An 18,545-nucleotide genomic window follows, 5' to 3' on the forward strand; every position below is an offset into this window, starting at 1 on the left:
TTTTACCGCCATTTTGTATGTATTTCTTTTATGACTCTATACAGCCAAACGTTAATGAAATCATAACAAATGAACTACAAATGAATTGCTGCCAAAAGTTAATCAAAAACATACCTTATTACAAATATTTAATCCATAAACAATTTGATGAACAAACAGAAAAAGTAATAAATATATCTTTATCAACGCACTTCAGAACCCCTCCAAATTAAAACGAGCACAGCCAAGCGTAGTGCTCAGTGCCTCAACCAATGAAAAACAAGAATTTAAAAAATATCATTTCAGAATGAGGCAGATTCAGATTCCGAAGTAAAATATAATAATTTCTTACGTTTGAAATACTAATTAGAAGGAAATTATTTCCCTTAAGATAACGGTGTCATCGTCAAGCTATTTAGTAAAGCGTGACATGAGTGCACGATATTTTCGTGCAGTATATCGGTCTGGCAGTGAAGTCATTTTTTAATTTTCAAGTTGAGCTGACTTGAATATAAGATTGACAGTTATAATGAATTTGGTGATCGACCAAACGTTGATCTTGTTAATGGTCAAGATAATAAAATCTACAAAAAGACTGTCCCATGCTTAAAATAAGTTGAACGTTACAGGTACATTCCGCTTGCTATTTACCAAAAATTCCATGTCACGTGAGCGCCAAGTAAATAAAATTGAATGGATGGGAATTATGGCACAAAATATAAACTTTTTTTTTTACATTGCCGTACTCACTATACACTCTTGGATGGACATGATTTCATTTTATTTTTAAAAAAGAAAGTAAATAATTATGAATAAAGTATGTTTCATTTATATGTTGTAAAGCTGGACTTATATAACCATTACAAAATATTGCATATCATTACTCGAGAAGTATAGCATATATATAATCTTCATGAATACTATCTGATTGGTTGATTATCTCGTGCGCTAGTAACCTGTGGCCACGACAGAGTATCTCGTAAGCAAGACTTAATTATCTCGTGGCCACGACTTAGTAACCCGTGGCCACGACAGAGTATCTCGTGCGCAAGACTTAGTTATCTCGTGCGCACGACTTAGTAACCCGTGGCCAAGACAAAATATCACGTGCACACGACTTAATTATCTCGTGGCCACGAATTAGTAACCCGTGACCACGACAGAGTATCTCGTGCGCAAGACTTTATTATCTCGTGGCAACGTATAGCCTATAGCTTATATATTATATATCCAGCATCTTGCTGGAGATTATGATTCATGGCTTAACGGTCAATTGAAGCCTCGTAACTTTCTCATAATGGACCTCGGGCCATTATAGATATAGTTTGTGAATTGCTGATGGAGTGTTACATTAGATATATTTTGGATGGCAGTTTCATACGGTAGTGTTATTTGTTTAAAATGTACATCTACATTATAAGCGACATATCATTCAAATGTGTGGTATTTTAAAAGTTTAATACCCCGATATAACATATCAATAAGAATGAATATTTCAATACAATGGCTTTGCTATGTTGCATGGATGATAACAAGATTCTAACCTTTACATTTATGATGGACGAAATCAAACATTACATCTATAAATGAAAGAATCTGTTATGCATTTTAGAAGATGAATTTCATTTTATATTAGAATGTAATGTATACGCTGAATTGAGAAAACCTTTTATCCCATCCTATTATTGGAGAGGCCCTAATATGCAAAAATAATTGGAACTGTTAAATACAGATAAAGAAAAATTAACTCGTAATCTTGCAAATTTTGTATCTAGTGCTTTTCAGAAAGATACACTTAGAATTTAAAGTGATATAAATTCCATAAGTTGACTTTGTGTTTTACTGTTAACAAGGTCAACTTTATCATACAAGTTAGGTACTGTATCTTACTTATACACAACCATACTTTTTGCTTTATATATTGATTGTACCTGGATTGATATGAAATGTGTAAATAAACTTATTTTTCGGTGTGAATGTAAAAGTAATATGTTGATCTTGTGTTTCGTTTCGACAAGATCAAGATATTGTTATTGACAAGAATCCCTCACTTATTTTCGATGAAATATCTTTGAGAGTTAAGTATACAGTATAGGGGCAGTTTCGAGTACTCATAGTAGATATTTTTTCACGTAATGGGTTGAGTTGTTATGCTATATATTGCATGTCATTATCAGATGCATTTATAATTAAGCCTAAATGTGCTTATAGAATAGAGTTTCGGTTTTCATTTTGTTCGATGTAAAATTTCACGAAATTCCTTGAAATTAACATTATATGCGGTACAACATGAAATAGAACCGTAGATATCTTGTTCTAAAATAACTGAAAAAAATTCTCATTGTAAAATTAAATTTATACCCAAGTGGAATTCGGTAAGAATATCTGATGTCATATACAAATTAGGAAGACATTTAATTATTTGTAAACCTTCTCCGCTACCAAACTTATCATTTATTTTATTTGTGAATACTTAAACACATGTTGTTTAGACCAGACTAAGAGCTCGGGTGAAACTGCTACATGTATAACATAACAATTAACATAACAATTAAGGGGAAGTAACTCAATTACAAGTCTGAAATGAATCTAAATAAATTACCTTTCTTGATAGCATGTTAACTGTTTGTTATTTCACCATATTTGAGACATCTGTCTTATGACAGCAGCTCTACAACACACAAACCGTCAATAAGATTTGTATTAGAACTTTGTTTGTCACATTATTTTCTTAAATAAATTTATTGCTTTAATTAACAATGGCGGTCTTATCTAATGTAAAAGTCATGCAAAGTAAAACGAAAAGGCGAAAGAATATTTAATTTTATAAATGACATTTTTGATTTTGTACACAAATGTGATCTTTATATTTATGCAGATGACAACACTTTCTCATGCAGTGACACAAACATTGACAATATTTTTGAATTTTTAGGTCTGATAGTCAGTCATTGATAAAATGGTTTTCGGACAATCATATGAAAGCAAACCCAGACAAATTCCAGGCTATTGCTATCGGTAAAAAAACTAGGGATCAAAATATAATTTTCAATTTAAATGGTAGTACAATCCCATGTGATGAATCTGTTAAACTTCTAGGGGTAACTTTTGACTTTAAACTCAAATTTGATAAACATATTTCTGACATTTGTAAAAAAGTCTCAAAACAACTTAACGTGCTAAAGAGAATAGGTAAAAATTATGTAAATTAGGGAAATTAAACATAAATTACTCATTTATACTATCAAACTTTAATTACTGCCCTCTCACCTGGCACTTCTGCGGAGAAAAGTAGACCCAAAAAACTAGAGAAAATTCAAGAAAGAGCATTAAGATTCATTTATGATTCACTTTTAATACAATCTAAGCTACCAAATTTAAAATTAAGAAGAATCAGAACTATAGCCCTCGAAATTCATAAAATTATTCATAAACAAGGACCAACATACTTACACACATATATATATACCAACAATAAATAAATTTTGATTTGATTTGAACAAAACAGAAATCAACATGATGAAAAAAACAACAGAAATCAACATGAAAAAAGAAATGATTATTTCCAACCATTAGACAAACATTAAACAGTAACTACAGAAAATGTCATTTGAAAATATTAAAGAAATGTTATCTAAACAACTTAATATAGTTCTAGATCACTGGATCAAAACATAATATTTACTTACACACAATTGCTGATTTTTTAAAAACTTGTATCAACTGATTGTTTGTCAATTATTATAGACGTTGAAATATGATTTTTTTCAAAAAGGCTTATATTAAGTTTTTTTATATATATACTGGTTTGGGAGATAAACTCGGCCGAAAATGAGTGTTTTTGGGGCATATTTCATTTATTTGTTTACGTATTCTGATGAATCTTGCACCATAATAAACTTCAGCTCTTCGATTTTCCGGTAATACCATAAAAGTTATATTTAGAAACATAACAGGTAATTTTGAGAGGCCCTGGAAAAGGTACGTAAAAAGAATATTTTTAACGCGTGCGAGTAGATAATTCCGGCTCTTTGTTTTTCTTCTTAAATGATTAAGTTAAAACGTAAAATAACATGTTTAGACATTTTATTATTTCTTTGCTGTTCATTTATGTCAAATAAAAAATATTTGTTACCAAAATTGTTGAGCATTACGTTAGTATAATGAATATCTATGATAACACGATATTTATATGCAACGTACTATGTAACATATAAATCATTTTTACGTAAAAACACATGCATTATCATTTATTAACGTATAACGAAATATGTAGTTAAAGAATTAGTGATTCAAATTTATTTTTGCTTAGCTTAACAGAGTGAAGAAGAAATTAATTTAGTGGTATTCAACCTACACATTAACATATAAAAGGAGCATTTAACATCAGTCTTTCAATCCATTCCACTTAAAGATTACAATTGTGTAATCAGCCTTTTTTCTGAGTTAGCAAGACAAAAGTGAGTCTGAATTTCATCTACAAAATGTATACGTAAACGTCGTCTGCTTTACCGGTAGTCGGTCAATATATAAAAGTACCCCTGTGCGGGCCTCAAAATGAGCATCTGCTGCACATGCGCACAACAATGGGATTCCCGTACTTTTTATAGGCATGTTTTGTAAACAAACAGGTAAAAGTCTGTGTTATTTTTTAAATATCTTACCAAACTTGACAAAATTTCCAGATATTGTCGAATTCCAGCGATAGTATGAGATGGTGAGCTTGATTAGATTAAAAATTCCGATAACTCAATTAAATTATAAAAAGCCGAGTTTATCAACCAGCCGAAGTTATCTCCCCAACCAGTATGATCAGTACATGTGCTGGGATTGACAAATATGTATTTTATTTGGATTTTAAAGGTGTTTTGAGCTCCACGCCCCAAGTGTCTGTGGGTTTATATACAATGCACCTATAAATTTGTTATTACTAGAAACAGTACACAATAAAATGCTACTATGTTTTATTTAAGAAATAATATATCCCAAACAGTGATTTTATCGCTCAATAACATCACTGTTTGGAGTTCGGATGCGAGGAATTATATCACGAGGGCGTAGCCCGAGTGATATAATGATGCGCGTCCGAACGACAAACAGTGATGTTATCAAGCGATAAAATCACTGATTTGGATATATTATTTCGATTCTAACACGACATTAACAAATAAATGTTGCGGTACTTGATAGTTAAGCAAAATTGCGCCTGATTTGTTTCCGAACTTATTTTCAGCGCGTCGGATTTTTAGTGGTTACGTCACGTGTATAATGATTACGTCACATGTCTAAATATAGAACGTCAAACTGTGCATCTGTTGCATAATAACACACACTTTCTGTTCTTCTATGTTCAATAGGGAAAAATGCGGGTCGTGTTAGAATTGGGCATAAAAATACGCCGTTGTAGTCTTTCTAAACCAACGGTCAATTAAAACACTAACATTTATCTTGATTACATGTTAACCAACCGTGGGTATCCGGTGGGGTGTATAAAATATGACTTCGCAAGGCCATAGTAAAGCAATTACCGATATTTTTACTCGTAAATAAGTAAAAATAAACTTATTTTTAGTTTGTTCTACATGATCCCATTGATATTGTCACATGAATATGAAGGGTTGACCTTTAACAGTTGTCTACAGACTTAATTGACAATTTTATTGTACAGTGATAATTATAGTTCTCTATAAAAAAATTATTCTTTCAATATAGTATATTTTTACATCTTATATCAAACAAGCAATTATCAAAGTATTGTAAGAGGTAATAAAGTCCCCTTCCGGTTAGAACCACACGAGAAAGTACGTCAGCAACATTCTGAAGGACCATGGCCATTCAATTATACCATAATGGAGGACACGAATGAACTTTTGAGTCCTTAGTTTATCTGTATCATAGTAATGTGTTAAGTTTCAATGCCTTTAATAAGGAAATTATGTTTATATTAAAACAGAACAGATCAGAACAGAACAGAAATTTTATTTTCTAGACTTATACAAAGTACATCGTCTTGTTAACATGTATTGAATAATATATACAACATAATCACATAAATATATGTATGGCGAGTCATTATAATAAATATAAACATAACAATTACAAGCACCAAATTCATGAGAGGATAAACTACAATTGAGAGTTCAAAATCGAATTTCTAGGCTTTAAAGCTTCTTTGATATATTTGCAAACATTTATTAATATTTTTTTATTTTTAATACACAATAATTCAGTAAATTTAAACATAGATGGTATGTTATAATAGTAACTTTTTATATATTTTTACGTAAATCTACAAAACTTGAACACACACATATGAAATGATACTCATCCTCTATATCTAAAACATTACAGCACTGACAGTATCTTTGTTCACAAGGAATGTTATTAGTGGCATACCTTCCTGTTTGTATTTTGAGAGGATGAACAGATAGTCTTAATCGACAAAAATACATTCTTAATTTACGTGGTAAAATGTCAAGATAATTTTCGTAACTAAGACACGATTTAAAATGTTTGTAATTACATAAAACAGAACTTCGATCTAGGATACTGGCCCATTCTTGTTTATAATGATCTTTAATCTTGATTAAAAATCAAATATATTCCCGGTCCAATATGAATATAATCATGAAAACTCAGGCGCTAGACTTATAAATGTAATTGCATATGATGATGTAGGTGTTGATAATGGACATATATTTAGGTAAATCCATGAAGAAATAAGAAAGTTATAGAATAAAAAGGAAAATTCAATGTTTAAGTAGGAGATTTATCACATAAACCGCGGCGCAGGAGTGTAATAAAGCCATTTAATAAAAACGATATTACACTAGACAATATTACACTAGCGTAAATAACACTTTGACGTCACGTCATTTGCACTATAAACATAGCGTTAAACCGCGCTAATATTAGCGTTACACTATAGGCTCGTCAAAGAAAAATGACTTTTGTTAACAGTTTACCGTTCTTATTTTATATATGTGATAAATATATTATATTCGTGTAGATTCAATACTAAATTTATTGAACTCGTTGAATAAAACAATATTATGCTCGCCAGAGGCTCGCATAATATGATTTTATTCAACTCGTTCAATAAATTTAGTATTAAACCTACACTCATTCAATATCCTCTATTTATAAACCTTTTCTGGCAGTTTGAATTTAATTCTTTATGAAATGAAGATTTGAGCAAAAAATAATAATTTCTAGATAAAAAATCTAAGATGAAAATTAAGGGATAGGGGTTGGGGGCATAATTCTGGAAATAGTCAAGCTAGAGCACTGAATCTTCTCACACATGATTTAAGTGATAATAAGAAACATACATGTATACTTGAAGTTCTAAGTACAGAATAGTCACTTAAGAAACAAAAGAGTTACAGAAATCAAACTACAGTACATTTTTTTCATTAAATTTTAAGATTATTGATGACAATTTGAATTATGATAATAAAGGTGCTAGAATTATGAACCCTTGTCACATATGATGCGAATGATGATTAGAAACATATATTTCAAGTTTGACTGCCATCTACCCATTTTTTAAGTTTCAAACAAATACTTTCATTACTTTTTGGCGTTATCACAGGATCCATGTGTTATATTTGCCATATTTTAGGTCTATTTGTTGCCACAGCAACACATTTTTCAACATAGGAAGAAAATAAAAGACGTGCATAATCTGCAGCCTGCCATCTACACACATTTTAAGATTCATAAAGATATTTTCAGTACGTTTTGCGTTATCACGGGATCAAGTTTTTGTGGACTGATGGACGGAGGGGAGGGCAAATCTAATTACCATATGTCTCTTGTGACCGAAAAAAAAAAGCACTAGTTATTGAGTTTTTTCTTAAAATAAAATTAGTCATCTGTGTGCTAATTTAAATACTGCCATATACTACCTTCAGAGTATCTTTATGCTAATACATTCATCTCACATGTATAAGGGTATATCCTATAATTACTTACGCCCCATCATGAAGAGCTGAATGGAAATCGCCTACAGTCATGTATGCTTCTCTTTAATCTGCTTGACTTAACCTTTGCAAATAACACCCCATACCCAGTATGTTTATGTTAAAGCTCATATTTTTTAGATAGATTTATGGAATTGATTTTCTGATACGGTAAGATTTTTTTTCTGCTAAATTTATCAATAGTCGTGTTTTAATTAACTTATTTTGCAAGTAAGTGGTATTTGAATTAAATATTTATGTACATTTTCTTTTGTATTTAATAATGATATTCAATTACAACTTTATTTAATTCAGAAAAAAATCTGTTAGGTGAACTGATATTGTAAGTGCGTGCAAAATGCTAAAAGTAATTTCATCCTTGAACATGATTTGTTGAATATAAGTTATTGGCGCGAAGAAGTAAACTATTCAGTTTCTTTGCCTATTTATTTATTATTAGTTATTACTATTTATTTATTATTAATATAGCTCCGTGAAATTACGTTTTTTAATAGGTTGTCCCGCTAAGGCATTCGCGACATACATACATAACTCGAAACAACGAAAATACGATGGTGAAAAGTCGAAATAACGAAACCACGGTGATGAAAAGTCGAAATAACGAAACCACGATCATTAAAAGTCGAAATAACGAAACCACGATCATGAAAAGTCGAAATAACGAAACCACGATCATGAAAAGTCGAAATAACGAAACCACGATACGATGACGAAAAGTCGGAAGTGCGATGGCGATAAGTCTAAATAACGAAATCACGATGTGAAAACTCAATATATTTTCATTTTTTCACGTTTTCATGATTTCAACATCGTGGTTTCGTTATTTCGACTTTCCAACATCATATTTGTATCGAGTTATGTGTGTGTCGTGATGGCCCTAACGGGACACCGTACTGTAAATATTATCAATAAGTTTATTTTCGCGAGAAATGTTAGTTCATATGTACATTATGCCTAATTATTTATATTTATTGATTATATATTCTTGCTTAAATACCAGTTACATTAAGTTTCTTAGCCCGTGAACTGATATTTTAAGTGCATGATCACATGATCAGTACGTGGTCTACACGCACAGTTAAAATAAAATCAGTTAAAACTGAAATGCGATATGCCTGGTAAAATATTAATTGTGGGTTAGAATAAATGCATATCGTGCGTCAGTACACGTTTACGGGTAGCATGTTACAACCATAATTATTACCTGCTGGATAATGATTCGGTAAGTCTTTTTTTTTTTATCTTAATCCTTTTTTATTATCATTTTTGTTCAATTAGGTTTTAAGTCAAACCGATTCTGATCTGAGCTAGTGTGTATATTTGCGCCACTCCCCCGGGGGGGGGGGGCAAAAACACGTCTATATCAGGGAAAAGGTAAGGAGATGGTTTTTATCATATTGTTTCCTCACACGCAACACATAGTCTCAATATTTCGACTGCAAGACAGACCGATTTTATAATCTGATATTTCATATCTTTAAAGGCCTATATAGGAATGCGTTTATCAGATTAAGCTAATAATAATAATAAAGATGCGTTGAAATTATGAATGCACGTGTAATCTGAGTCTCGGTGTGATACAGTCAAATAAAGGTGGTCACCATGTACTATTTATATAACAAAATTACATTGTTAAAGCACGTACAAACTCACTTATCGTGGTTTGCCCCATCGACAGTTACCATATAAAGGCTTACAGTTTTTGTTATTTAATGAGCCTTAAAACGAATGTTGAAGAATATCGAATAACCTGTTTACATTTTTACATTTTTAAATTTGGTTTGTTTAAATCTTCAACTTAATATTTTAAGTGTATGTCGTTGAAAGGATTAATTCTTCCTTCTTCAGTTAGTTTGTTTATTCATTCGTTGAAAAAAAACAACGACAAAACACACAAACTTATCAGGATTGGGTATTTTTGCTTGTATTCTCCACATACTAGTACATGTACCTGATACAAATAAAACCGGTATCCACGCTTGTATACCACCCATTATATTTAGTTTATATGTAGTTTTACATTTTATTTAAAGGCACATTACAGCCAAGATATGCTCTAAAAAGATTTTTTATTTCTGATTTTGAACTGTTTATACTAGTTTTACCGGGGTTTCAAATAATTCCAAAATATTTATATCAAATATGCACCTCTTATATTTATGTAGCGTTTATATTTTCATTTCAAGGCTTAACATTCCGGTGAAATAAAGAGGTATTTGTATGTATAATATCAACTTGTAGTTCGCTTGATTGTGCCCCTAGGGTCAAAATTGGCTCCACCCTGGTGATCATTTAATTTAAATAGCCATACAGGAAAACATTTTAAGATTTCTTGTGAGGAACAGACATGCCCAGAGCTTACACTTATGGCATGTAACACTGTCTTGTGGATCTCTAGAAAAGTTACATAAATCATTCTCTTCCCTGTCACTTTGTTTCCATTGACTAAAATAGTAAACATGTTGTAAAATCTTCTTAGAAACTTAGATATATCTGGCTTTCAAGAACTTATATATCTTGCATGCAGTTTTTCCTGGCGGACATCTGTGACGTCCTTGGCTTGTTTGCTACACAAGCATTGTCACACGAGTCCGTCTGGGCCCGGTTTTTAGCGTTAGTTAAAATACGATTAAACAACTTAATTACATGCTTTTCAGTGGACAGCGAAATTATATAGAGGATTAAGGGACCATGAGTAAAATCGCGGGGCTTTATTTGTTATAAAATTTAAAGTCTCTGGTAAAATTAAATTTGCGTATATATGTTTATGAACTAGTTCTTGTGTGATTGGCACTACAAAACATGCGTAGGTTATTTTTTTAATTTTGGTTTAGCTATTGTTTTACTAGAATATAAGACGCAAGCGTGTGTATATATATGAACCAATTTTAACATTCTATGTGCCACTTAAAGTATTGGATTGCAACTTTATTACATATTTATTTATGCTCTAGCTGGAAAAAAGGAACATAAAGTTGTTGACTAGGGTAATTTGGAACCACGTCAAAATGCACAAATGTGTATATCATCTATTGTTTTATAATATAATTATATTCCATGTCACTCTTTGAAGATCTATGCGTAGTACTTTGACACCATAGTACCCTGTACTATCTCGTGTAGTGTCATGAAAGTATGAAAATCCTATTATTGAGTTATGATCATTTGCTGTCGGATACCAACCATTTATTTTGATTACAGGTTAATCATTCGTGGGTCGTAAGGCTATACTAGAGCAATTAACGGTAATTTTACTCGTATATTAGAAAAAATATAAACTTATCGATATCTATGCTGTTTTAGCATAAGCTATATGGCTCCAGAAGATTTAATTGGCAATTTTATTCTACTGTTATACTATAAATTGTTTAAGAAAAGTTGACTGTTTTTGATACTGAGATGTGAGATTTCATAGTTTTTTTTTAACATGCTCTGAAAAATTAATCAGAACATGCACTAAGAATGATTATCTTGTAAAGCGGGATAGTTCCTTTTTTACGGTAAACACGGGGAGGGGGAACTAATGCACGAAGGATGGAGTTCTTAGGAGTATTTCTCAGTTACACATGCTTTAAGCAACCGCCTTTCTTAAGCAGACAATATATAGTTAGGCTTACCCCCAAGTAGCGGATAAGTAATTTGTATCATTTTATACCATAGTAAACTAGTATATAACAAGGATAACCTTAACACATATGCACCGAAATGTATGATCGTGAACAATACGGAAAAAACCAACCGCGGTTAGCTCTCACTACCGATCTTTTCAACAAATTTGCACGTGCCCTATGGGTTCGAGCAAAAGAAGTCCGACTGTATGATTTTGTTATTATTTACAGTAAAAAAGCAGAGTGTCCACAACTAGGATTATAATTATAGCGGTGATGCCTATCAAACATTGACAGAAGAATTTAGTTTTTACTGTAAAAAATGATAACATACATGGTATTATTTTTGCACATCTGGATAAGTACTTTTAAGCAAATCATGTTTATTCAGTTAAGACTGATTCTAAAGATATGGAATCCAACTTTGATAAGAAAAATGTATGAAATAATCTTCCGCAAAATGGAGATTTCTGTACGTCACGTGATACTAAAGTAATAAAGAAAGGAACAAGGTCAATGAACGGCATGAACCTAATGGTGAATTAATTATATTATCAAAGATTTATTTTGTATTGTCATATGTTTACGTCTCTATGGCAAAAAAATGATACCTTTTAGAAATCAAAAAATCCGTTGAATACCTAGATAAATCTGGATAAAGGTGGTGCATATTATTTCATATTTTGCTGCAAACCATTTAAATGTAATTTGTTTCAGCATACTGATAGCATAGTTACTTAATATTCTCTAAAACTGTCAGGAATAATGGATAAAGTGAGTATTGAATTCAAAGCATATTTCATCAAGTAAGTCAATGCTCTACATCAAGCCTTTTTTCAGTCTAAAAAGTACATTATATGAAATGAAAAAAGCACAAGAAACGGAGGTAAGAAAAATACCCCTTGAACTAAAATACATCCAGAAACCAACATTATATAACCAAATTGTTTGTGCAAATGATAAGTATACTACACTTTATAATGATTTACACACTTGTTGACAAATAAATACCCTAAAACGTGAAGAAACACACTGGCGGTAACAAAAGTTATCACAAGAAATCTAGGACATTTTCATAGTTATAACAAGAACTCTGTAACATTTGAAAAATAGAGTATAAATTTTATAGCCTGGGTTTTATGTTTGTAGTTTTCTTTTAGGTAATTAGGTAATAAAGAATGGCAACAAAGATCACAAAATGGATAGGTCAATGTGTATGAATGAGCAAATGATTTGGAAATTTTACTCAAAACTACTAGGGTGATGAAAAATGGACTAAAAAGTATGTTGTTGTTTTTTTCAGACACATAATACAATATGTAAGGCAAGCTTAATCATCAAAGTTTCATTTAGCACCTCAAACTCACTTTTTAAAGATGAAAATTAGCATTTTGACGAGTGTTTTTATAGTATTCAATAAAGTTTTCCGACGAAATCCGTAACGTTTTCAAGGAATTCCGTGAAAGTTATCGTAAGAACTCCTGACAAATTACCTTAATACACGAATACATGTACACTTTTCTGCGAATTAAAAAATGCAATTGACGGTAAAAAATTTCATTTTCTGGATTGTAAATGGCGATTGAGGCATGGAATTAAAGGACTATGTTTAATATCAACTCAAAAATCCTTTATGTTTTATGACCAATAAGATACTCCTATATCATGTATATACCCCCAAAATTAGGCGAAGTGATGAGATGGACAACTTGATAGTTTTATTACCTTTCAGCATAAAAATCGTAAGTCAAAATTAAGAACAAACAAGAGTTGCAGTCGAATGACATATCCCTATCCGTTGTCATTTGTTAAAAATGCTTTTACTCTTTATGTATAGATCAAATCCATTTATATTCTCCTTCAGACTGAGGCTAGACCTCGGTTATAGTAGCTATCCTCAAGAGTTTGAAACATTCCGTCCAATAGTAATGAAAAGATTTGTTTAAATTGTTTCACGGACACACGCACGGACAAGTGACATTACCATATTTCTCATCTGAGGATAATTATATTGACATTGTATCTTTGAAAGAGTCCAGTAAAGGCTTTTATGCTTCAGGTGGGGGTCATAATAATATGACCGGAGGGTCAGTTTACAACGTTACACCGGCAAAAAAATGTTGTTTTGTTGTTTTGTTTTTGCACGTTATCAAGTACATAATGTACAGCGATAAGACAAGTTGTGGTAAAACTTGATAAAATGTGTCTCTCCAGTCAGAACGATACCTTATCATAAATTCAAATGTATTACTTTTATTGATGTTAATATATACGGAATATTATGTTGTAGTAGCTTTCTGAGGCTTTGTATTTTACTACGAGAAGCGGTGGAAAAATTGATATCTCGCGAGACCGAAGGTCGAGCGAGATATCAATTTTCCAGCGTTGCGAGTAGAAAAATACATAATCTCAGAAAGCTACTACAACATAATTTTCCTTTTATTATATACCTCTTCGTTTATTCAGAAAATTAAATGCAGTTGTCAAGAAATAAATTCATGACTGACGGATGAATACGTAATTTTTCAAATCGGCCACGCCTTTAATAATGTTGGTTCCCGTTTCCAAATGCAACGTTATACAAAGCTAAGATCGGAACCAACGTCAAAAATAGTCCGGCGCTTCCATATATGGTACCGTATTTGTCACTAACATAATACGGAAATTTCTTTCCGTTGAAGCGTATTTGCGCTTCATTATTTGCGTGTATTTTAGGGAGAAAATTTATAGGTATATAATAAATACGTTTATCTATAGCTGCCACTATTAAATGAATTCATTACAGAAGTTTAATACGCAATGTGTAAACACCGAATGATATCTAGAGCATCAGTCGAAAGGTTCGTTATTATTAACATTTGATTTTATTGTAATGGTAGGAATCGAACACGCGGCGCCTATAGACTTGAATCCAATAGACTGCGCGGACTCTACATATGACTGACTGCCTTATGGACTTCCGCCATCTGAAAGGAGGGTGATTTTTGGAAATAATACCGAGTTAGATAATAGCGGATAGCTTCCTCACGCAAATAAATAAATAAATAAATAAAGTGGCAAGTGCTTTGATCACATATTGTAAAGTAATGATTCAGTAAACGAATAACTGTAATTTATAGGATTAACTAATTTAACGCATGAAACAACAATATTGTTTGGTGACGCCAGATTAACTTAAAATTAAATATTTATCACAGTGTTTATATATTTGTTTATATACTTGAAACGATATTAATCCACCCTACTTCAGTTATTATAAATATGCTCCTCAAAATTTTATCTGTAAAGGTTTACATAGATACAGAGTTATCGAATATGCTCTATTCATTTCTTTCACAGAACTGATGCTTAATTTGTTTTAGTAGAAATATAAGGAACCGCATTGAGCGGAGAGATAATTGAAATATGTATTTATTTTTTCTCCTTTTACAGAAAAATGTTTTCCACCGTGTTGAGAAAGACGAAGCATTTGGTACATTACACCGTGACTTTTGGTTTAATCGTTGTTGTCCTGGTCTGTGTCAAAAACAATTATCTACCTTTCATACGAGGTGGGAATATATACAGGGGACCAGACCACAGGATATTGGTTTCAAAGTCCGTTACATCGCGCAATATCACCAGCCAGGTTTTCTCGCACTCCATAAAAGAATATGCAACTTTTAAGAACACAAAATTGAAGACACACGTTCAAAAGACTGGAATTACAATGGTTTATAAGAAATCTTCACCGTTTATAGATCCTGTGTTTCACGTGGACATTTCCTCTCATAAACCTACAAGGAATCATGTAGACCATACTATTCTGTTCCTGGAATCTCCAGACTGGTTCAAACAATGGTCTGCGTCTGCTAATATAGGACAGTGTCTCAAGTATACGAACTGTAAACAATCTTTTGACCGTTCTCTTTTTAGGACAAGTAAAGCGGTTGTATTTAACTTACCGGAAAGAGGCATTGACTCGGTACCTCCTATACATTTCAAAAGCCCTGACCAAGTCTGGGTGTTTTTTACTTTAGAATCACCATTACACATCAATCAAGTTTATAACAGTCGTAATTGGCACAATGTTTTCAATTGGTCTTGGACATATCATCCAAATGCTGATATATTTAATCCTTATGGTGTTTTAGTTGAAAAGAAAATAGTACCGTTTAGAAATTATTCTAGTATTTTTCGGAAGAAAACGAAGTTTGCCGCCTGGGTAGTAAGTAATTGCCATGCTCCGAGCGAACGGGACGAGTTTGTTAATATCTTAAAACGATTCATTGATGTCGATGTGTTCGGTAATTGTGGAAGTCGGGCTCCGCAGAATTTAAGTAATTATTTAAATGAACACTACAAGTTTTATCTCGGTTTTGAAAATTCCCTCTGTGAAAATTACATGACAGAGAAATTTTTTAAATATTATAAACTAGATGTTATAACAGTGCTGAGGGGACATACTAATTATACGGAGTATCTTCCTGACATTTCGTATATAAATACCTCTAACTTTTCATCAATAGCAGCGCTTGCTCAATTCATGAAGGACTTATGTGGAAACGAAGAACAATACGTAAGTTATTTAAAAGAAAAAGACAAATATACAGTGTATGAACGTGAATTTATGTTCAAAGACGCATTATGCAGATTGTGTGAAAAATTAAACAATATTGAAGAGAACAGACGGACATACGGAGACATGTATAAATGGTTAGGCCCGTGTTACGGAGCTAATGATTTGATAACTAACGCTACAAGTTCATTCGACGTTGCAGGATGAATAAAATAAACTACAATCAATGCAAATGATATATTTATAAATGAGTTTCACCGACACTGTTAAAGTCATGAGGCTACGTCACAGCATAAACCGGTCGAGGATCTTAATTAAGTGTCTCTCCGTATTCAGGCAATTGAGCAAAACAATCGGCCTCTGCAAACTAGGTAGATACGAACTTTCTCGCCTGAAAAAATTCACGAAGAATCGAAGTGAGCAGCCTTAACCAAAGGGTCATAAGAAGTTGCTCTGTTTAAAGTATCATGGAGAAGTGTAATCACATGGCAATAGACATAGAGCACCGTGTTCGCTGTCACTCCTATATGGGATAAAAAGGGCTTGTATAGCTTTTATGAGACATTTACTAGTAATATATTGAAATTATATCCTTACTGTTTTAATTTATTTCCTTTGTAGTTTTCTATTCATTCTGTCCGGAATGCAGTTTTATATCTCACGTTCTAATATAATAGTTCTATATTTGTATCAAGGCAAATATAAGCATGCCTTACCCTTCCAAAGATATTTAGCGAAATAAAATAAGACAGTTGACAATTGTTCTCTTTTTATATAAGACATACTGCATGGATACTAATAACCTTTAACCAAGATTCTCGAATAATGTACGTAACAATTGTAACTTCGGTCAACTTTATCCCGTAGTGCAGAGGGTAGGGGATTTAGTGGAAATTTTACCACCTGATCCCTGCATTCCCCGGGAGGGCTGAGGAGCCAAGGTTACAATTTACTGATGTAAAAGATGGAACAGACACATGATTTACAAGCAGAATAAAGAAAATTGATCATATACATAATGCAAACGTAGCAAAGAAATGGAAAAAAGACAATATCAAATAAGACAATATAAATACGATAAACAAATAATTTGGATGGTTTTACACTATCAACATCACTTTACAGTAAATTAAAGAGTATAAAGCTATATATCTGCTGCCATAAGTTTATAAGATCAATGTTTAAATTCTGAAAAAAGTTCTAAAATGCATGTACCTGTTTGAATGAAATATGTTTGTTTATTTCTAACAGACATCTATTCACAAAATCATTACTAAAACAGTTAAAAACCCTTCTTCAAATAGCAGCATTATATTTTGTTCTGGAACATTTAATTCGGTATACAGTAGTAAAATATTCACGTGCATGTGCGTTAAATAACAGAAACACATCATATTACAACTTTTTTTCGAGAATCAACATAAATTTGCCGTTTATAAATTTCATAAAAAAATCCATTAGATACAGTTTTATACACATTATCAAGATGTAATGAAATTGATACTGTGCAAATGAAAGGCATTTATCTTTAAATGAAACAGATGTATGATGATACTAAAATATTGTATAACAGAAGTTTTTGCAACATCAGCGTACAGTTTTCTTATACACGATGTATAATCCTGTTTATATTATCATATTCTAAGTCCAAAGTAAAAGTAAATTCTATGACACAAGTTTTCTTTCTGCCTAAATGAAAATTGTAGCAAACATCCTTCACCTTTAACCTCCGGAACAGTGTGTGATTAGTCTTTTCCACCAGTATAGACCCAGGTCAGTCTCACTATAACCTTCTCAATATTTGTATTTTGTAATTAAAATTCCTTAAACTCTGAATGGACTCCCGACTGTTTCCTTATTCAAGGCAGAGCAAATCCATTACAAAAATTTAGGACAGAGATTAATTTTGTACAGACACCGTCATGTGTGTAATCTATCAAATCTGTCTGAACTTTCTTTAAATTTCAAATCACTGTAAAACTTATGTCACTCTAACAACATTCAACAGTAGAAACTTACATTATATAGAAAAAACACCGGGAAAAAAACAGAAAAAATTTAAAACATCAGTGAATAAAAAAAGAAATGAAAGAAAAATCTAGGTACATTTGTCATATATCAATAATGGGTGACACCAACATATAAGACAGCCACAAATTAAAACGTTAGCTGGAAAATCATTTCATAAGAATAAGTGACTATTATATTCACTATGACATTATAAATATGATAATAGAATAATAGATAAATAATTAAATTTTTTATTATTTTTTATTATCCATTTGAACAAGTTTTTAAACATAAACAGGAGTAAAACATATTTTCTTTAAGGAAACACAGCAGTTAAAACGGCACTTTAGAGATAAGCTCAAATTTCCCATATGTTCTTGAAGGTAAATAAATTAAATTTGAAAA

The 18,545-nt window shown here is 31.7% G+C and overlaps 1 protein-coding gene across 3 annotated transcripts; it reads left to right on the forward strand.

The window, feature by feature from the left end:
- Nucleotides 1-9,030: 9,030 nt before the first annotated feature.
- On the forward strand, nucleotides 9,031-16,470 carry LOC132747215 (alpha-(1,3)-fucosyltransferase C-like). Of its 3 annotated transcripts, XM_060736547.1 has the most exons (3): nucleotides 9,033-9,186; nucleotides 12,733-12,854; nucleotides 15,005-16,470. In XM_060736547.1, the coding sequence occupies exon 3, from the start codon at nucleotides 15,009-15,011 to the stop codon at nucleotides 16,335-16,337; it is 1,329 nt and encodes a 442-aa protein (XP_060592530.1). In that variant the 5' UTR covers nucleotides 9,033-9,186; nucleotides 12,733-12,854; nucleotides 15,005-15,008; the 3' UTR covers nucleotides 16,338-16,470. The 3 variants fall into 3 exon arrangements, with proteins under 3 accessions (XP_060592529.1, XP_060592530.1, XP_060592527.1); XM_060736546.1 differs by lacking the exon at nucleotides 12,733-12,854 and having other exon boundaries at nucleotides 9,031-9,186; XM_060736544.1 differs by lacking the exons at nucleotides 9,033-9,186; nucleotides 12,733-12,854 and adding an exon at nucleotides 14,308-14,412.
- Nucleotides 16,471-18,545: the final 2,075 nt, after the last annotated feature.

The sequence above is a fragment of the Ruditapes philippinarum genome, unplaced genomic scaffold (assembly GCF_026571515.1).
Source record: "Ruditapes philippinarum isolate M1 unplaced genomic scaffold, ASM2657151v2 ctg1878_1_1_1_1, whole genome shotgun sequence".
Classification (NCBI taxonomy): domain Eukaryota; kingdom Metazoa; phylum Mollusca; class Bivalvia; order Venerida; family Veneridae; genus Ruditapes; species Ruditapes philippinarum.